At 41.4% G+C, this 21,319-nt stretch overlaps 1 protein-coding gene across 1 annotated transcript in view; it reads right to left on the reverse strand.

Annotated features, from left to right (window-relative positions):
• Nucleotides 1–21,319, reverse strand: part of GLT1D1 (glycosyltransferase 1 domain containing 1) — a 126,028-nt gene that overhangs the window by 83,888 nt on the left and 20,821 nt on the right. The window contains exons 2-4 of the mRNA XM_040250584.1: nt 20,942–21,090; nt 14,945–15,050; nt 7,221–7,272 (exon numbers count right to left, since the gene is read on the reverse strand). Of these exons, the coding sequence (XP_040106518.1) occupies nt 7,221–7,272; nt 14,945–15,050; nt 20,942–21,090 (307 nt within the window). The remainder of the gene's footprint in view (nt 1–7,220; nt 7,273–14,944; nt 15,051–20,941; nt 21,091–21,319) is intronic.

The raw sequence follows: 21,319 nt of genomic DNA on the forward strand, positions 1-21,319 counted from the left end.
CCTCTGTCTATGGGATTTTCCAGGCAATAGTACTGGAGTGGATTGCCATTTCCTTCTCCAGGGGGATCTTCCCAACCCAGGGATCAAACCCGGGTCTCCCGCATTGTAGACAGACGCTTTACCGTCTCAGCCACCAGGGAAGTCCCGTATATAAACTACTATGTATAAAATAGGTAACTAATCAGAACCTACTATATAGTTCAGGGAACTCTACTCTGTCCTCTGTAATGACCTAAATGGGAAGGAAATCCAAAAATAAGGGGATATATGTATACATACAGCTGATTCACTTTGTTGTACAGCAGAAACTGACATAAAATCGTAAAGAAACTATACACCAATAAAATCTGTTTTAAAATAAATGGAGGTTAAAATGACCACAGGTGGATAACCAGAGGGCACACAGTCTTGGCTCCACCAGGGAGAAGGCCATGGAGGATCAGCCCCTGTGTTTCTTCCTTGGGCTGATTTTAGTCTGTACCCTTTCCCAGCAATAAACCATAACTGTGACTATAATAACACTCAGTGAGTTCTGAATCTTGCAAGGAAATTCTCCAACTTGAGGCTGGTTCTGGGGACCCCCTGAACTTGCAGTCAATATCAAAAGTGAGGGCAGCCTTTGCAGGTTGGCTGATCTTTCACAGGTTGGCTAACTCCAGGAGGTGGATTAAGTCAAACAGATCATTAAAACTGATTTTTCTTGTTTCCACTTACTTTTTAAAATGTGGCTACCAGAAAATTTTAAATTAGATCCATGGCTCACCTTTGTAGGTTGCATTGAACTTCTAGTATAGTGCTGGTATCAAGAGAGTGCCTATGGGGACTTCCTGGTGATGCAGTGGTTAAGTGGTGCGAGGACACTTCCAGTGCAGGGCGCACGGGTTCAATTCCTGACCAGGGAACTAAGATCCCACATGCCACATGGCAGAGGCAAAAAAAAAATTTTTTAATAAAATTAGATGTTTTTTTAATAAAATTAAAATTTTGTAAGAGCGTGCATGTGTTTTTATACAAATGAAGCTTAAGAAAATATCAGTTTCAGGCCAGCTTTTATGCTCAAAACTGTATTTATCTACACAGACTTTAATGAAATCACAAAAGCAGTAAGAAGCAAAGGCTGTAAGTCTTTCTTTCTAATCTGGGATTATTGGAACTTGATTCTGGTCTGATAATAATTAGAAAGGATTAACTATATACCTGAGTCAAGCCTGCTCACCAAAATAAAGAAGAAAAGAATTAAAAACAAGAGCTGGCAGTTCAGTAATGAAGAACAAACCTTAATTATTCAAAAACTGCATCACTGTTCAGAACACATAACTATAAACAGTCTTTCCACAAAAATCCATCTCAAAGAATTCCGAAGATATGGCTGAACAGTTAACCTTTATATTATTTCTATATAGTTTTTATTTTTTAAAACTAATCAAATAAAGATATTGAGCTAACTTTATTGAAAAATCATCCACCAAAAAAAAAAATTCTATAAAGCTGTATTAAAAAAAAAAAAACAAGTTCACATTCGAATTTAATAACTAACCCCACCACTTTAAACTATAAAAATAAATTCATCCTTTCTGCTATGAGCTTTTATGATACTGCCTCTGATATCATCATCCAAAACCAAACAAGTTTTGCTGACTTCTCCCATTTTTCTTCAAATGCCTTGTTATTATATTCGAGAAAGTATCTTTCTGAAAACAAAGACTGCTAACCCAGGATTAGAGTGTGACTGACCTCCTGGGTGACAGGCAAATGGCCAACTTAATCTTGAAATGTAAGATGATCCTTCCAGGAATTCCCTGGTTGTCCAGTGGTTACAACTCTGCTCTCATTGCACTGCGGTGGCTCAGGGCTCACTGCAGTGGAAGGGGAACTAAGATCCAGCAAGCCCCTCGGCCCAGCCAAAAAAACAAGAAATGACTCTTCATATAGGATACTGCTAGCTATTCTCACCAGGACTACAAAGTCCACCCCAAATATAATTGAACTATGCGTTTAACACTGCTTTCTCATCATCACGTCTAAAAGTTAACCCCATCTAAGAATAATCATTTCCACGCTTCAAGTATCACCTTGACACTGCTGACTCCTACATCTGTTATCTCGAGCTGCACTCCTTTCTGACCACAGCTGGATAGTTACCCCTCAGGTTCCATCTTTGTCTCTAATTCAATGTGTCTGCAACTCAAAGGCTCCATACTCCTCCCTTTCCTCATCTAAACTCCTTGACTCAAGTTTTTCCAATTTATTCATAAAATGTTAACATCCCTGAGCCCTTTTTTATTCTTCCTTACACACTATGATCTTCCTGCCCACAAATGGATCCATAACATGGAGCTTATGTTAAAAAAAAAAAAAAGCTTTTATGCTAGGAATATTTGCAGGTAAATGGCATATATGCACAGATAAAATGGAATGGTCACTCTGCTGTGCACCTGAAACCATCACAGCATTATCAATACTCCAATATATGTTCATTATCAATACTCCAATATAAAAGAAAAAGTTTTTAAAAAAACATAATGAAACATAAAACATTCATCAAATTGTAATGCTACTTAGGGGACTTTTATCGGGGCCAGCCAAAGGGGTTTATAGACTCAAAAACTGGAAGCTAACTACGGCAATTAGTTGTTCAGAATAAAAGCTGGGTTAGAAAGTTAAAACAATAAAATGGCATGGTGGTTGTGATTTTTTTTAATATTCCAGAGAAAAGAAATGTGTGTGTCTTGTGTGTGTGTGTGTGTGTGTGTGTGTGTGTGTGTGTGTATAGGAGTTGTGAGTAGAGAATGAGAGTAGATTAAATAAGGATTGGAGAATGGTAAGTTGACAGTACATGTATAGATTTTTACCTGACTATTCTTGCTACTTTTGTGCATGCTTGGACATTTCTGTATTAAAAAGTTTTAAAGAAGGATCCATTCCTGACAAAGTCAACTGGACAAAAATGTATTGGATGGGAGGTGTTATGCTACCTCTGGGGATAATGGGGTGAACCATATCTGGTTCCTGACCTCAAAAAGCTCGCAGCCACACGGAAAGAAAAGTAAAGGAAAGAAGTGTTATAATCGTGAGGGACAAACGCTAAGTGTGGCAGATTATTAAAATGGACCACAGATTACCGCCTCCTTGAATCCAAGCTTTTTCAAGGCTATCTTGAAGATCATCCTGTAATGAGGAGGAGATAATGTCTCCATTCTTGACTTGCTCTGGCCAACAGGACAGGAGCAAACATCACACAGGCAGAAGCGTGCAGCCAGCTCAGGCACTGGTGCCTGCGCTCTACTGCCACTGAGCTTAATACAGGGCAATAGACCACGTAGAGAGAGACAGCAAGTGTCCCGGCCAGCCCAGTTGAGGGGCTCCAGAATGTGAGCTAAGCCACGCTGGAGCACCCAGCCTTGCTGAGCTGACCTCAGCCAGAAATGCCCAGACAACACAAAGAACACAATAAATGTTTGTCTTAAAGCACTATGCTTGATGAGCTTTGTTATGTAGCAAAAAATAACTGATACAGAAGTGAACAGGTCTCTACCAATTTTGGAGACACATAGATTTTACGGACAAAGGTGACGTTTAAATTGAGAAGTTAAGGGAGCCCAGCCTGGCACTCTGTGATGACCTACAGGGGTGGGAGGGTAGGGTGGAAGGGAGGCTCAAGAGGGAAGGGATATATGTGTATACACATATAGTTATTACTAGCAGGATCCAATGTTGTATGGCAGGAACCAATACAACATTGTAAAGCAATTATTCTCTGATTAAAAATAAACTTTAATTGAGAAATTAGAGAAAGTGGGTGGGGGGGGACTCATGGGGGAGAAAAATGCTTCAACAAGGAAAAGCTCTCTTTTATGTCTGGCTTAACAGAAGACAGCTGGAGTCTCATATTTACTACTCTATTCAATCTGTTTCCATATGTTGTTTAGCTGAAGTATAAAAAGAAAATTCTGCTTTTTGCTGATAGGTAGTTGAAATGGCGAGGAGTATTTTAATTTGAGCCCTTCCTGAGCCTTTTCAGATCATTATGGGTTTTATTCTTGGATATGACACCAAACGCTTGCTCGTTGGAACAAAAGCTATGATCAACCGAGACAGCATATTAAAAAGCAGAGACATTACTTTGCAGACAAAGGTCTGTTTAGTCAAAGCTGTGGTTTTTCCAGTAGCCATATATGGATGTGAGAGTTGGACTATAAAGAAAACTGAATTGATGTTTTTAAACTGTGGTACTGGAGAAGACTCTTGAGAGTCCCTTGGACTACAAGGAGATCCAACCAGTCAATCCTAAAGGAAATAAGTCCTGAATATACATTGGAAGGACTGATGCTGAAGCTGAAACTCCAATACTCTGGCCACCTGATGCAAAGAACTGACTCATTGGAAAAGACCCTGATGCTGGGAAAGATTGAAGGCGGGAAGAGAAGGGGACAACAGAGGATGAGATGGTTGGATGGCATCACTGACTCGATGGACATGAGTTTGAGCAAGCTCTGGGAGTTGGTGAAGGACAGGGAAGCTTGGTGTGCTGCAGTCCATGTGGTCACAAAGAGTCAGACATGACTGAGTGACTGAACTGATGACACTGAAACTCAACAAATGGTTATTTCTTAAAAGTGAGTTGCAAGACTGAACCTGAAATTACATCACATTCTGATATATTAAAATCCATAGGTCTACCTTGCACTTTGATGGTTCTGTTATCTATGTATCATTCTGCAGTGCCACCTATTAGTCTTTTGAAAAATATTGGTTCACTGAGTGACACAGGTCTTCCTAACATGGAACCATTTCATTAAACAGCATTTGAAAAAAAAAAATCACATTTGTTAACATGACCACTGATGTCATCAGGAAAGGCTGTACAGGGAAGCGGTCTGCCTCTTGGCAGCCTGTGTGTGTGCTCCGTCTTGCAGTCACCTCCAACTCTTTGCCATCCCATGGTCTATAGCCTGCCAGGCTCTTCTGTCCTTGGGATTTTCTACCAAATTCTAATTTTTGCTTGAAACTTCAAATGGTATCATTGGCAGTAAATACTACTCGTTGTTTTTCTGGAAGCAACTCACTCAATTATCTCATTTTTAAGGAAATGACTAAATGACTTCCAGATGCCCAAGTCTGAGGAAACATAATTTGGCTACCAGTCTTTCAGATTAAAAAAAAAAAAATCCTATGAAGAAGTAACTGGTTCAGTCTACAACCCCAACATCCCACCAGGGTTTTTGCTCAAGATAACCCCATCCTTCACTCAGACCCAGCAGAAATAGCTGATGTATACTTCCCATGTCATCACACAGAACATTTTTTAAAATGTATTCAAAGGTTAATATTTGAGAAAATCAATAATTTTTGTGCTTCATCAAGAACATTCTTAAGCGAAACTGCTAAGTCGCTTCAGTCATGTCCAACTCTGTGCAGTCCCATAGACAGCAGCCCACCAGGCTCCCCCGTCCCTGGGATTCTCCAGGCAAGAATACTGGAGTGGGTTGCCATTTCCTTCTCCAATGCATGAAAGTGAAAAGTGAAAGGGAAGTCGCTCAGTCGTGTCTGACTCTTCGTGACCCCATGGACTGCAGCCTACCAAGCTCCTCCGTCCATGGGATTTTCCAGGCAAGAGCACTGGAGTTGGGTGCTATTGCCTTCTCCGTAAGCGAAACTAGCTCTTGTTTTTTAACTACAAGTGGGTGGTGATGAATAATCCATGGGTACCCCTGCCTTCATGAGGATAAAGGCATCAGTGTTTTCCTCACCAGTGCTCTCCACATGGTGAAAAAGGTTTTTGCCTTTCATCATGCCTCTGATAAAGTCTGAGCATTATGAAGGAAATTGGTTTGACTCTGTAGAGATCCTGAGAGAGTCCCAGGGAAACCCCTTTGAGAACCACTGGTACATCACTGCCATAAGGCTGATGAACAGTCAAACTGATACAGACATGAAACTAGCAGCCAGGAAGGCTGCTATTTTTCATTCATTACATTGCACTGAAAAATGCCCCCTCGGATTCGCCACCTGTGGAGTTTGAGGTGAAAAAAAAAAGACTCCCCACTCTGGCTGCAGGGTATCTTCAAGTACACACGGTACTCTGGGCTTTGGTAAAGGACCACCATTCCCACAAAAGACTGTGTCTGCCCTTGTTGCACTGTAGCCGTTTCCAAGCATAAGGTTTTATGAGTTGAAATCCTATAGATAAAGAATGCACATAGCCAGCAAAATGCCACCAACAGGAATAATGCTTTCAGATGACAAGGGTGTAAGTGCTGTGGTGTAAGTGTGCCAGTACAAGGACTGGGTGGCAAAGTCCAGGGGCCAGCAATCCTGGTGGCCCAGGCACACTGCAGGGGGCCACCACCTGAGAAAATAGCCTCGTGCCTACAGACCACCCAAGGAAAGTGGCATTTCGGCTGGCTTTTTTCTCTAGTTTTGCATACACTAGCTCCACCAGGGCTCTACAGAGGATTTAGACTCTGGCCAGCCCCTCTCACCTGTCCCCTAAGTTGTAATGAATTTAGAAAGTCAATAAGGGCATTAACTCACAGAGTGACAAAGCCCTCTGCTTGTTAATGCTCTTCTAATAAGAGTCCAGCCTAGGAAACTCCAGGTGCCACCTAAGGGACTACTTGTGCAATCAGATTTTCTTGATGCCACATTTACAGTGTGATTTGTAAACCATAAGGCAATGGCACCCCACTCCAGTACTCTTGCCTGGAAAATCCCACGGACAGAGGAGCCTGGTAGGCTACAGTCCATGGGGTCGCTAAGAGTCAGACACGACTGAGCGACTTCCCTTTCACTTTTCACTTTCATGCACTGGAGAAGGAAATGGCAACCCACTCCAGTGTTCTTGCCTGGAGAATCCCAGGGACGGTGGAACTTGGTGGGCTGCCGTCTATGGGGTCGCACAGAGTCAGACACGACTGAAGCGACTTAGCAGCAGCACACAAAAGGAGAACTGACAAAGCATGAAAAGATCTGGGTATTGGGCTATTTTTGCTATTCAAGAAGAAATTCAGAAAAAAAAAATCAGTGAAGGTTTAAGAGTACCTACACAAATTAAAAAAGAAAAAGTCAATATATGAGAAATATAATACACCATGATGGCCACCAAGGAAGGGCAGTGCCGATAGGAAGTTTGTTAGCTCTTTAATAAAACTGCCTTCCTGTTCTCCAATCCTGCAACTTCGCCAGCACCGCCCAAATCAAAACACGAAAGGAACACCTACCCACTGTCTTTGGGCCGTTTCCTTCATTGACTCCGTGAAAGCGACAGCAAATCTAGGAAAGAGAACAAAAAAAATGATAACAATTAGGGCAGAATCTAATCAACATAACTGAAAAACAGCGCTCTGGAACAAATGGTGATAAACAGGTGAGAAGAGGAATTTACAGCGCAATCAATCTTTATTAGCCGCGGTCGTTGGCTATTAGGTCTCATCTCCACTCACATCCAAAAACAGAAGTTGTGTAGGCAGGAAATAAACAAATGAAGCTCAAAGCTTCCTATTTTTCTTGTTCCTTTATGGAAGGACAGAGAAGCAGAGATAACGACAGAAAGCAAGATGGATGAGAGAAGCAAGGAACTCCTTAATATTCAGGGGCAGGATATGTGGTTCACTAGCTTCGCTAAAGGAAGAGTAGGCGGATGTGCTCAAGATTTATTGAATGTTCGTGGACAAAGAATGTGAATGCCCCTACTCATTAAGAATTGCGTGTTTCCAGAAGCAGGACTGGGTACCCACAGAATGAACTAGGTATGGTGCCAGAAGGTAAGAGAGTTCAAAATACAGAGAGAGCTTGTCGAAAGGATGCAGAAGTCAACTCAAAATATCTCCAATAGCCATGGCTGGGGTGATTTGGGCACCAGAAAAGATAATAGGAGCTACAGAGTCAAATATTGAGTTGGCCAAAAATTCATTCTTTAAGAGTGAAGTAAGCCAGAAAGGAAAACACCAATACAGTATACTAACGCATATATATGGAATTTAGAAAGATGGTAATGATAACCCTATATGCGAGACAGCAAGAGACACAGATGTATACAACAGTCTTTTGGACTCTGTGGGAGAGGGAGAGGGTGGGATGATTTGGGAGGATGGCATTGAAACATATAACAGATCACCAGTCCAGGTTCGATGCATGAGACAGGGTGCTCGGGGCTGGTGCACTGGGATGACCTTGAGGGATAGGATGAAGAGGAAGGTGGGAAGGGGTTTCAGGATGGGGAACATATGTACACCCGCGGTGGATTCATGTCAACATATGGCAAAACCACTACAATATTTTAAAGTAATTAGGACCCAATTAAAATAAATAAATTTATTTTTTTTTAATTTATTCTGTAAGATGGCACGAAAAAATCCAAACGAACTTTTTGGCCAACCCAATAAAATAAAATAAATAGCCATGAGTCCATGTTGATGTAACTATATAAATAATTGAACAAGTAACTAGGGTCAAACAGACAACTCTCCTTGTAGTAGAATTCCAATTAACCAACGTAGGAGTGGTAGAAATAGAAAATCATCATCAGACAAACAGCGCAGTAAAGAATGTTGGAGCAAAGAACCATTAATAGGGAATTCCCTGGCAGTTGAGTGGTTAGGACTTGGTGCTTCTGTGGTCAGGACCTGGATATGATCCCTGGTTGCAAAACTAAAGTCCTGCAAGCTGTACCCACAGCAGAGTCAACAAAAAAAAAAAAAGCATTATTATGTGATTCTTCCCCTGTGGCATGACCCAGAAAGGGGAGCTTGTATTCCCTTGTCTGTGTCTTCTCCAAGCCTTTCCTTCTCCCCTCCCACTTTTACAACCAGCAACCAATCCCAGACATACTTAAGGGAGAAATACGGAATCCTTCCCTTTGTGTATGTTAAACATGAGCGACGAGGACCAGACCGCATTAAACCTTGCATCTGAGTCCAGTAGGGATTGGAGAATCCAGTGAGATGCTCTCTATGCCTCCCCAAACATTGGCAAAATAATATCAACTGTATTCTAAGGCCATCAGCTTTTTTCCAAAAAATGGGGATAAAAAGGAGAGACAAGCAGCTAAACAGCAGTTACAAACTGTAGAAGCTTTCATTGGCGGAAAACTGCAAAAATGAGAAACTTAGAAGAAGTGAAGTCGCTCAGTCGTGTTCGACTCCTCGTGACCCCATGGGCTGTAGCCTACCAGGCTCCTCAGTCCATGGGATTTTCCAGGCAAGAGTACTGGAGTGGGTTGCCACTGCCTTCTCCAGGGGATCTTCCCAAGCCAGGGAAGCTGAGAAACTTAAGAACCAAACAAAGAGCATCTTGCCTGTAAATTGCCTGCCACAGTTCCTGGCCCCTTGTTCATTTCACATCTGCTATTATTATTTTCCACTAGTACTCACACAACTACCGGAACATCTGCAAGACGTTAGGGCACCCCACATGGCCAGTGACAGCCTCACACTGTCAAAAAAGAAAAGATCCCAAGAACCAAGAAGAGCCATTGAACAGAGAACGAGGTCAGTGACACTGAGACTGTGCATTGTACCTCATAACAGCATTGATGAACACATGCACAAGCGCAGTCCTCAGGCTTTTGTGGAAAGGGAAATCCACTCACTTGGCAAGCCTGGCGCTCTCGCTTCCGGCGAGAATGTCAGCTCCGCATGTGCTGGAACACTGCTCTGCTCACATCCACCGCCCCAGCCCCTTGGAGCGTCTGGCACCCAGGAGGCAAAAATACCTGCTGGCTGAATGAGTGCAGAAGCAAGAGAAGGAACAGTTTTGCCCTAAATTCCAACAGGAATTTGCCCTAAAATCCAAACAGATGAGGGTGAGAAAAGAATGGAGAGAGGGAGAAAAGAAATGAAAAATGTCCCAGGTGTGCAGAGCAGACTCTGGGTGCATCATAGCCTGGAGGCTGACGGTGGCTGTTCCTACCTACATAATGGTCCCCACCATCACATCCTGCTCATTTGACACCCAGGATGAGGCATCAGTAGGAGCTACAGCATATTTAAGACAACAGGGAAGGATGAGATTCTTGGGAGAGTTTTCATCAAAGGTGCACAGGATAATATTCCAGGAGTCAGGAGGGTCAACTGGAATTAACTTGACAGGCATGTCATTTATTTCAGAGCTGCAGATAACACAGTCTTTATTGTGGCCCTTTATATAGAAACAGTAGCCCTGGCTTTACACTCACCTAACAAATAACCTTTTAAAAGAGTTCTTAGCCCAAAGATCCCCAGAAGAGAAAGACATTTAAAATAACATGTGCTAAGTCACTTCAGTCATGTCTGACTCTGTGCAACTCTATGAACTGTAGCCTGCAAGGCTCCCCTAGTCGTAGGATTCTCCAGGCAAGAATACTGGAGTGGGTTGCCATTTCCTCATTTCAACTATTTATAATAGGCAAGACATAGAAACAACCTAAATGTCCATCAACAGATGAATAGATAATGAAAACGGGTACATATATACATTGGAATATTGGCCACAAAAAAGAATGAAATAACGTCATTTGCAACAACATGGATAGGCCTGGAGATTATCATACTAAGTGAACTCAGTCAGACAGAGAAAGACAAATATGTATTATCACTTTTATGTGGAATCTAAAATTTGACAGAAATGAACCTATCTATGAAACCGAAACAGACTCAGGGACATAGAGAACAGACTTATGGTTGCCAAGGGGGAGGGATGGATTGGAGGTTGGGGTCAGCAGATACAAACCATCATATATAAAATGGATAAACACTAAGGTCCTGCTGTATGGTACAGGGAACTATATTCAATATGCTGTGATAATCTATAACAGAAAAGAATATTTAAAAAGAATGTATATGTGTATAACTGAATCACTTTGCTTTACAGCAGAAATTAGCACAACATTGGAAATCAACTATAAAAAATAAAAATAAAAGAAATACTATCTGAGGAAACCATAAACAGAAACACAAATCTTAGGGAAAATATAAAAACTACCACTTTTGTACTTTTGCTTGAATACTGCCATTTCAAAACATATTTACATTGACAAAGAATTCTGTTTGTCAAAAACATCTTCAGTAACACTAAGTAGCTCAAAACCATATGAAATTACTGCCATTCAACCATTTTTGAGCTACAAAATAGTAATTTCGTGTGGTTTAACCTACTAATGTGCTATAGATTTCATAATCGTGGAAATATTTATGAGGCAATTTTTTCCATACAAACTACTGGTCACTTGCTTGGCAAGGTTAAGTTTTTCTAATAGGCACCTGGATGAGCCTTCACTAAGCAATTTTCACAAATTTCAAATACTCCTTATTTAATTTTGGTATTTATAACTACCAAATACTTATTACAGTGTTCAGAAGCCAAAAAAGTGAGCGCTAAAATAAGTTCGCATACTATACCATACAGGAAAAAAGAAGTTTTAAATATTAAAAAAGTTGAGGGAATTTCCTGGTGGTTCCGTGGTTAGGACTCTGAGCTTCCATTGCAGAGGGTACAGGTTTGATCCCTGGTCTAGCAATCAAGATCTTGCTTGTTGCATGGTGGGGCCAATCAATAAATAAAATTTTAAAGTTGAAAAGTATACCTTATAGGAAAAATATAAGTATTCAAATGAAACACCTGTCATAAAGATGGACAAGTTCAATACTTTGTTTATAGAAAACTGTGCTGTATCGTGTCAGACCAAAAAAATCTATGATTCATGCAACTTCCCTGCCCACTAACTTCAATCAATAGCCCCCAAACAAAAATCAATGTGTGTTTTAATAATAACACAATGAATAATGCTAATGATAATATCATAAGATGATTCATTCCATATTGTTTATCCCAAGAAGAATGATTTTCCTTCTAAAAGGCAATGCATTCAGACTGAAGGAATCTAAAGACATTAAATTTTTAAGGTGTAAGAACAACAAGAAGAAAACCTACAATGATACATCGCCTTTCAAGGTGAGCCGGCACTGTTTTCATGCCTATATTTATTGTAAAACACAAACACATACACAGAAGGTACTCCTTATGTTAAAAAGGTTGTATTGCCACATTTGTTTCCAGAAGTCTTCAGAAAGAAGCAAGGTCCTCCAGTGCAACTACATCCAACTGTGACCCTAGTTTTAAGAAGCAAGACTGACACCTATCTTAACCAAAAAACACTGGGAGTGCCAGGTTTCAACAGTACACGAACCGTGAACTTCCAGATGTTCAAGCTCGTTTTAGAAAAGGCAGAGGAACCAGAGATCAAATTGCCAACATCTGTTGGATCATAGAAAAAAGCAAGAGAGTTCCAGAAAAACATCTATTTCTGCTTTGTGGACTATGACAAAGCCTCTGACTGTGTGGATCACAAGAAACTGTGGAAAACTCTTAAAGAGGGCGGAATATCAGACAACCTGACCTGCCTCCTGAGAAATCTGTATGCAGGTCAAGAAGCAACAGTTAGAACTGGACATGGAACAACAAACTGGTTCCAAATCAGGAAAGGAGTGCGTCAAGGCTGCATATTGTTACCCTGCTTATTTAACTTCTATGCAAAGTAAATCAAGAGAAATGCTGGGCTGGGTGAAGCACAAGCTGGAATCAAGATTGCCGGGAGAAATATCAATAACCTCAGATATGCAGATGACACCACCCTTATGGCAAAAAGTGAAGAGGAATTCAAAAACCTCTTGATGAAAGTGAAAGAGGAAAGTGAAAAAGTTGGCTTAAAACTCAACATTCAGAAAACGAAGATCATGGCATCTGGTCCGCTCACTTCATGGCAAATAGATAGGGAAACAGTGGAAACAGTGTCAGACTTTATTTTGGGGGGCTCCAAAATCACTGCAGATGGTGACTGCAGCCATGAAATTAAAAGATGCTTACTTCTTGGAAGAAAAGTTATGACCAACCTAGACAGCATGTTAAAAAGCAGCGACATTACTTTGCCAACAAAGGTCCGTCTAGTCAAGGCTATGGTTTTTCCAGTAGTCGTGTATGGATATGAGAGTTGGACTATAAAGAAAGCTGAGCACCAAGGAATTGTTGCTTTTGAACTGTGGTGTTGGAAAAGACTCTTGAGAGTCCCTTGGACAGCAAAGAGATCCAACCAGTCCATCCTAAAGGAAATCAGTCTTGAATATTTATTGAAAGGACTGATGCTAAAGCGAAACTCCAAGACTCTGGCCACCTGATGTGAAAAACTGACTCATTGGAAAAGACACCGATGCTGGGAAAGATTGAAGGCGGGAGGAGAAGGGGACAACAGAGGATGAGTTGGTTGGATGGCATCACCGACTCAATGGATATGAGTTTGAGTAAACTCTGGGAGTTGGTGATGGACAGGGAAGCCTGGCGTTCTGCAATCCATGGGGTTGCAAAGAGTCTAACACAACTGAGCAAATGAACTGAACTGAACTAGACTATACAATAGAACCTGGAGTTCTGTCCTTGGTATGGATCAGAAATGGGACAATTAACCAGACTTGAAGAGGCCAGGATTCCCTGACCACAGTTCCTCAGTCATGGAAGGGTGACAGAAGAGCCACAAAAAAACCAAGGCTGGCCACAAGGAAGCAACCTAAATACACATCAACAGACAAATGGCTACATAAAATGTGGCATGGGACTTCCCTGGTGGTCCTGTGGTTAAGAATCCACCTGCCAATGCAGGGGACAGGGGTTGGATCCCTGGTGGGGCAAGACCCCACATGCCACAGAGCAGTGAAGCCCATGCGCTCCAACCACTGAGTCCACTCACTGCAACAGAAGGTAGCTTCCACTTGCCCCAGCTAGAGAAAGGCTGTGTGCAGCAACGAAGACCCAGAGCAGCCAAAATTAAATAAATAATTTTTTTTTAAAAATAAAAGAAAATGTGGCATGCACATACACTAGAATACTATTCAGCCTCTAAAAAGGAGGACATCCGGTCATCTGCAACAATATGGATGAACCTGGGGCATACTTATGCTCAGAGAAACAAGCCAGACATTGAAGGACAAATGGGGGGGCGGGGGTGATTCCACCAATACGTGGAATCTAAAATAGGCAAACTCATGGGAGCATGAGTAAGATGAAAGAAGGTAGGGGAGGGAGAAACAGGAAGGTATTAGTCAAAGGACACAAAGTTTCAGACTTCCCTGGTTGTCCAGTGGTTAGGACGCCATGCTCCCCACTGCAAGGGCCACTGGTTTTATCCCTGGTTGGGGAACTAAGAGAGTAAATCTTAAGCATTTAAGTAAATCTCACCACAAGGGGAAAAAAAATCTCTCTTCTATTTAATTAAATTTGTAGCTATAGGAGATGATGGATGTTCACTAAATTTGCTGTGATAATCATTTCAAATCAAATCATTATGCCATTCACCCCTGATGGCTCAGTCAGTAAAGAAGTTGCCTGCAATGCAGGAAAACTGGGCTCAGTTCCTGGGTTGGGAAGATCCTTGGGAGAAGAAAATGACAACCCACTCTAGTATTCTTGCCTGGGAAATCCCATGGACAGAAGAGCCTGGCAGGTTAAGGTCCATGGGGTCACAAGAGTCAGACAGGACTTAGCAAGACACCACCACCTTAAATGGATACAGTTCTGCACGTCAATTATATCTCAATAAAACTGGAAAAATGAAAGCATTCTACTTGGGCAAACCCGATGCAAAGTTGACCCTAAATTGTGTGCTAATAAAGCTTGAGTTTACCCTTACTCACTCTTAGCAGTAATTCTCTCTCTTTCACCGCAACAAACCTTCTAAGAACATTCACCCAATATTAACTGAAGTCAAAGAATTGCTCAAGACAACTTGTTTACAATGACTATTCCTGGTAAAATAAACATGTGCAGACTGAATTAAAAAATGAAAGAAAGAAAGAAATTGTTTTTTTAGAGTAAGACATAAAAACTCCCAAACTACTGGTTTACTCCATCATTTTGTGTTAATGAATTTTATCCAAAAGGGTTAAACGCTTAACTCCTGTGAAATTCTCTTAAGTATTACCTGGCTTCTTCAAGGACTTTTCCCATCACTTTGTTTTTATCTCCCTGGTTAACATCTTCATTTAAATCAGTTCCACCAAAGATGATTCCAAAAGGAATTCCATTACCTGCAAAATTAGGATACTTAACAAAGCACAGTTTACCTTTAAAACACCCTCTCACTAATTATCCCCAAGCATTGATAAAAAAAAAACCAAAGTTCCCAAAACATATGGACTATGTCATGCTGTTTGTTCAATTACATCTAACTCCCCTGAATAGAAGAGGTATCACCATTGTGATCATGGCATGGGGTTACTCATGTGAGGCAAGGCCATTCTAAATCAATACGCTTTAAATTTTAACCTGTGAAAAATGTTGTTAGCCTCCATCTATCAAAGTCAAGTATAATCATAATCCAAAAAGACACATGTACCCCAATGTTCACTGCAGCACTATTTACAATACTTAGGACATGAAAGGAATCTACGTATCCACGGATAGATGAGTTGATAAACAAGTTGTGATATCACTGAGGAAACCAGAATTGAAAGAGACACATGTACCCCAATGTTCATCACAGCACTGTTTACGACAGCTAGGACATGGAAGCAACCTAGATGTCCATCGGCAGATGGAAACTTGTGGCACATATACACAGTGGAATATTACTCAGCTATTAAAAAGAACACAGTTGAGTCAGTTCTAATGAGGTGGATGAAACTGGAGCTTATTATACAAAGTGAAGCAAGTGAGAAAGAAAAACACCAATATAGTATATTAACACATATATGTGGAATTCAGAAAGATGGTAACGATGACCTTACGTGCAAGACAACAAAAGAGACAGATGTAAAGAACAGACTTTTGGACTCTGTGGGAGAAGGTGAGGGTGGGATGATTAGAGAGAATAGCATTGAAACATGTATATTACCATATATGAAACAGATGGCCAGTCCAAGTTCAATGTTTGACACAGGGCAGTCAAAGCTGGTGCACTGGGACAACCCAGAGGGATGGGATGGGGAGGGAGGTGAGAGGGGGGTTCAGGATGGGGGGACACATGTACACCCGTGGCTGATTCATGTCAGTGTATGGCAAAACCCACCACAATAATGTAAAGTAATTAGCCTCCAATTACAATTAATTAATTATTTTTTTAAGTTGTAATATATATATACACACATACATATATATAATGGAATATTAGCCACAAAAAGTAATGAAATTGAGTCAATTGTAGTGATGTGGATGAACTCAGAGTCTGTCATACAGAGTAAAGTCAGTCAGCAAAAGAAAAACAAATATTGTCTGTTAATGCATGAGGTTTCCCTGGTGCCTCAGTAGTAATGTATCTGCCTGCTAATGCAGGAGATGCAGGTTTGATCCCTGGATTGGAAAGAATCCCTGGAGGAGGAAATGGTAATCCATTCCAGTATTATTGCCTGGGAAATCCCATGGACAGAGGAATTTGATGGGCTACAATCCATGAGGGTCACAAAAGAGTCAGACATGACTTAGTGACTAAACAACAGCAATATTAACTCAAATGTTTGGAAGCTAAAAATATGGTACTGATGACACTATTTGCAAGGCAAGAACAGAGACACAGACGTAGAGAATGAACACGTGCACATAGCCAGGAAGGGGAGGGTGGGGTGAATTGAGAGAGCAGCATTGACATATGTACACTACCAGGTGTGAAACAGGCAACTAGTGGGAGCCGGCTGCAGATCGCAGGGAGCTCAGCTTGATGCTCTGTGATGACCTAGAGGGGTGGGATGGGGGAGGTGGGAGTGAGGCTCAACTCGGAGAGGATATCTGTATACACACATTAAACAGCTGACTCACACTGTTGTACCGCAGAAACTAGCACAACACTGTAAACCAATTATCCTCCAATTAAAAATTAAAATTAAATAAACAAAGCCAAGTGTATCGTCCCTGGGAAATGGGTTCATCTGGAACTGCTGGTGTTTATGATGGAAAAAGATGGCTTCAAATGTAGCCCTGCTGTTCATGATATCAGTCACCAGGATGGCGAGGAACCAGGAAGGAAAGGAAAGAGACATAGACTGTATCTTTCAGGAACATGCAGTATGATAAATCACGGAGGGCACAAATGTATGGGAACCAAAAATATCTGAGATGCTGCGAATGTCAAGTGCAAAAAGATTCCACTCCCTCCTCCCTGGGAGCACATTTATTCTGAATGATGAGCCCTAACCTGAGGGCACATTTCCTACCCTGGTAATCTCAAAAGGCACGGAGCGTGCACTGCTGCTGCCACTGCTAAGTTGCTTCAGTCATGTCCGACTCTGTGCGACCCCATGGACGGCAGCCCACCAGGCTCCCCCGTCCCTGGGATTCTCCATGCAAGAACACTGGAGTGGGTTGCCATTTCCTTCTCCAATCCATAAAAGTGAAGAGTGAAAGTGAAGTCGCTCAGTCATGTCCAACTCGACTCTCCTTCCCCATGGACTGCAGCCCACCAGGCTCCTCCATTCATGGGACTTTCCAGGCAAGAGTACTGGAATGGGGTGCCATCACCTTCTCCGATGGAGCATGCACAGATCAAGCTAAACAATGTGTTCATCAAATAGGGTTTCCCAGAAGGACTTCCAAAGGTCAATAAAAATTTCAAAAGAGCAAAAGCAAACCATTAAACAGACCAGATCTAATTTGAGTTCATACTGGGGTTTCTCAAACAAACCATCGCTACAGAGATTCAACATTGCAGCGAAAAGGTAGTGATCTTTCCTAGTATTTACCTTAGAAGTCTTTTGTCATGAAAAGGAGCAGATTTTATCTTTTTTCTTTCTGGTGAAGTGCCTCTCACTTCACAGCCTTTAGATACTAAGCACTCTGACAACACACAGGGGGTACAGAAAGGTGGTAAGTAAAAAATTCAAATGAAAACTTTAAAAAGGAATTTAAGTAAAAAAAAAAAAATCAAGAGCATTTTGATGAACACAATGTGTATAGTAAAATGATAAACATACATTTCTCTGTACAAAGAATATCTGTGAAAAGATAAGCCTAAAAACCTAGCTGCCATTGCCTCTATGGAAAGAACCCAGGGTACTTCCTTGATGGTCCAGTGATTAGGACTCATGCTTTCACTGCCAGGGGCACGGGTTCGATCCCTGGTCAGGGAACTAATATCCCACAAACTACTTGGTGTGGCAGGCAAAAAAAAAAAAAGGAACTCAGAAGATCACAAATCTGGGATGGTAGAGAAACTTACTTTTTCTCTCTATAACATTTTATATTGCTTGCCTTTCTTACTATTGACAGGTGTGACCTTTTCCAAAAATACATACAGCCAGACGTGGAAAAGCACCCCATGTAGAGATGATTTACCCTCTGCCAGGGGCTTAGACTTTGGGGGATGTTCAGATTTTAGCACATGGGATGGACATGAACAGTTGGGGACCAGAGAAAGGTCTGTGGCAGTTGAAATAATGGCTGCGAAAGATGTCCATCCATAATTCCCAAAATCTGTGAATACATTGCACAGGAAGGAGAAATCATGGTTTTGACAAATTTTTCCCTTTGTTTCTTGTTGAGAATAGGCTTTAGGCTTGAATATAGCAAGGAACAGACATCAGGTGGCTTTAAGAAGCCAGGTTCAGGAAACCATGAGATTTTTTTTCTCAGCAGACGATTGGGAGTGACAAATGGTCAGCATGAGCACTGATTTGGAAAGATCACTAAGTTATATGCTTAAATATACCACACGTATGTGTGCACGCTCAGTCATGTTTGACTCTTTGCAACCCCACGGACTGTAGCCTGCCAGGCTCTGCTGTTCATGGGATTTCCCAGGCAAGAATACTGGGGTGGGTTGCTATTTCCTTCTCCAGGGGATCTTCCCAGACCAGGGATTGAACCTTTGTCTCCTAAATCTCCTGCTTTGGCAGGCAGATTCTTTACTGCTGCACCATTGAGTGATACCTATATGGGAAAAGAGGGTCCCACTTCCTATGGTGCAGCAGTGGGAAAGAGAGCTAGAAGATTAATAAGGTTTGATATAGTACAGGGAAACAGGAAGTCACCTTTAGCAATGAAATGTCTGAAAATTTCAGGAGTTGATACATTTTGCTGAGTGAAGTGTTACCCCGTATGATGATTACTACAGATAATGTGGGGCCTCGAGTGACATACTATCTCCTGAAAAGCTGCCGCTGCTATGTCATTTAATTCATGTTGGGAAAAAGCCACTTGTGGCTCAACAACAAAATTATCTGTCTTGCCTCCACTCGGTAGCCACTGGGCTCTTGATGAAGTCAAGCCGAACTCGGAAGGGAAAAGAAGAAATATCCAAAAACTGTAGATAAAGCCAAGAGAATGACTGCATGCACATCCTTTCAAGGTGCAAGAAAGCAGTGTTTAAAGGTTCCCTGTGGATTCGTTTTCTAAGACTGTAGCGTGACTTCAGTATTTACTATTAATTAAAAGTTCTTACTCTGTGAAGTTGTAATTAGGAATAGACTAAGATAGTTATATAGGTAGTTGTAGAGTTCCCAGTAGGGAATTATGGATAGAGAGGGACACCTAGGGAACTTTGGAAGACCACTGTAAATTAACAAGCACTCAAGAAAAATATCAGGATTTTTTTTCGAGATTTCACATATATGTGTTAATATGCAATATTTTGTTTTTCTCTTTCTGACTTACTTCACTTTGTATGACAGACTCTAGGTCCACCCTCATCACTACAAATGACTCAATTTCATTCCTTTTTATGACTGAGTAATATTCTATTGTACATACGTGCCACATCTTTACCCTTCATCTGTCACTGGACACAAGGTTGTTCCATTGTCGTGGCTATTGTAAATAGAGCTGCCATGAACACTGGGGAATGTGGCCTTTTGAATTATGGTTTTCTCGGAGTATATGCCCAGTAATAGGATTGCTGGGTCATATAATAGCTCTATTTTTAGTTTTTTAGGAGCCTCCATAGTATTCTCCACAGTGGCTGTATCAGTTTACATATGTGGAATCTGGAAAAATGGTACAGATGAACCTATTTTCAGGGCACGAATAGAGATGCAGACATAAAGACCAGACATGTGGACATGGGGAGGGTAACGGCGGGGTTGGGGGCGGGTGTTGGACTAACTGGGAGAGCAGCAATGATATATACACACTACCACGCACAGAACACACAGCTAGTGGGAAGCTGCTGTACAGACAGCGAGCTTACAGTTGATTGCCCTGCTAGACATTAACCAGTTCTACAGCCAACCCCATCCTAATATCCTTTTTTAAAAATGTTATTATTTATTTATTTTTGGCTTCACTGGGTCTTCCTTGCCAAGAGCAGCCTTTTCTCTAGCTGCCACAAGTGGGGGCCTGCTCTTTGTTGGGGTGCACAGGCTTCTTACAGCAGTCACTCTCCTGCTGTGAGGCATGGGCTCCAGGGTGCACCGGCTTCAGTAATTGCAGCATGCAAGCACAGTAGTTGTGAAACACAGGCTTAGTTGCCCCGAGGTGTGTGGGATATTCCCATACCAGGGATTGAACCTATGTCCCCTCCATTAACGACTGGACCACCAGGGAAGTCCTTATCCTAATATTCTTTACTAAATTACCTATTCAAGTCTCAGTTCCCCAAATGCTCTTTAAACTAGCTTTAGCACCTTAGTAGTTCCCTCATTAATAAATCAATTGAATAAACTCTCTATGTGCTCACGTCTACATTTTGTGAAAGAGTCCCATTTTTAACTTTTGAACATTCAATTTTGAGTGAAGAAAAACACATTAGAAACATTCACAATAAGACTCTTAATGTAGTAAAAAACAGCTTCAATATACATCCAATCTCAACTGGCGTAGTTACATCATTTTAGAAAATCACTCTGTTAAAAACAAACCGAAAAGATGATTGTGTTCCTTCCATTTTGGAGCCGGATAAATGGGATAAACTGTTTCATCTATGTTTCAAGTTGACGTTATAGGCACTGGTGGTTTTCGTGGCCCCTAGCGTTTCACTCTGAAGAGAGGGGCTTACCTTGCAAAAGTCTGCCTCCTCTATACAAATGCAGAGCCACAGCTGCCTCCAAGTTCTCTGCCTTGATGAAGCTTGAGATTTCAGATGGACTTTCAAAGTCAAAGGCATCTTTCAGAATACACACATGACCTGCAGCTTCTAGATGGTCCCTATATCAAACAAATAAACAGAGAGAAAAGATAGGAAAACAAAAAATTAAAATGGAACAGGTTGCTGCTGTGGTCAAAACTTTAAATCAATCAAAAGATTCATTAAACCAAAAGTTAATAATACATATCTTCTGAATTGTCCTCTAGAAGCAATCCACCTAAAAACATTCATCCATCAGCCTCAAATACCAGAACTGGGACTGGGACCAGGGCTGGGACCAAGGGTAGC

The sequence above is a fragment of the Oryx dammah genome, unplaced genomic scaffold (genome assembly GCF_014754425.2).
Source record: "Oryx dammah isolate SB20612 unplaced genomic scaffold, SCBI_Odam_1.1 HiC_scaffold_12, whole genome shotgun sequence".
NCBI lineage: Eukaryota > Metazoa > Chordata > Mammalia > Artiodactyla > Bovidae > Oryx > Oryx dammah.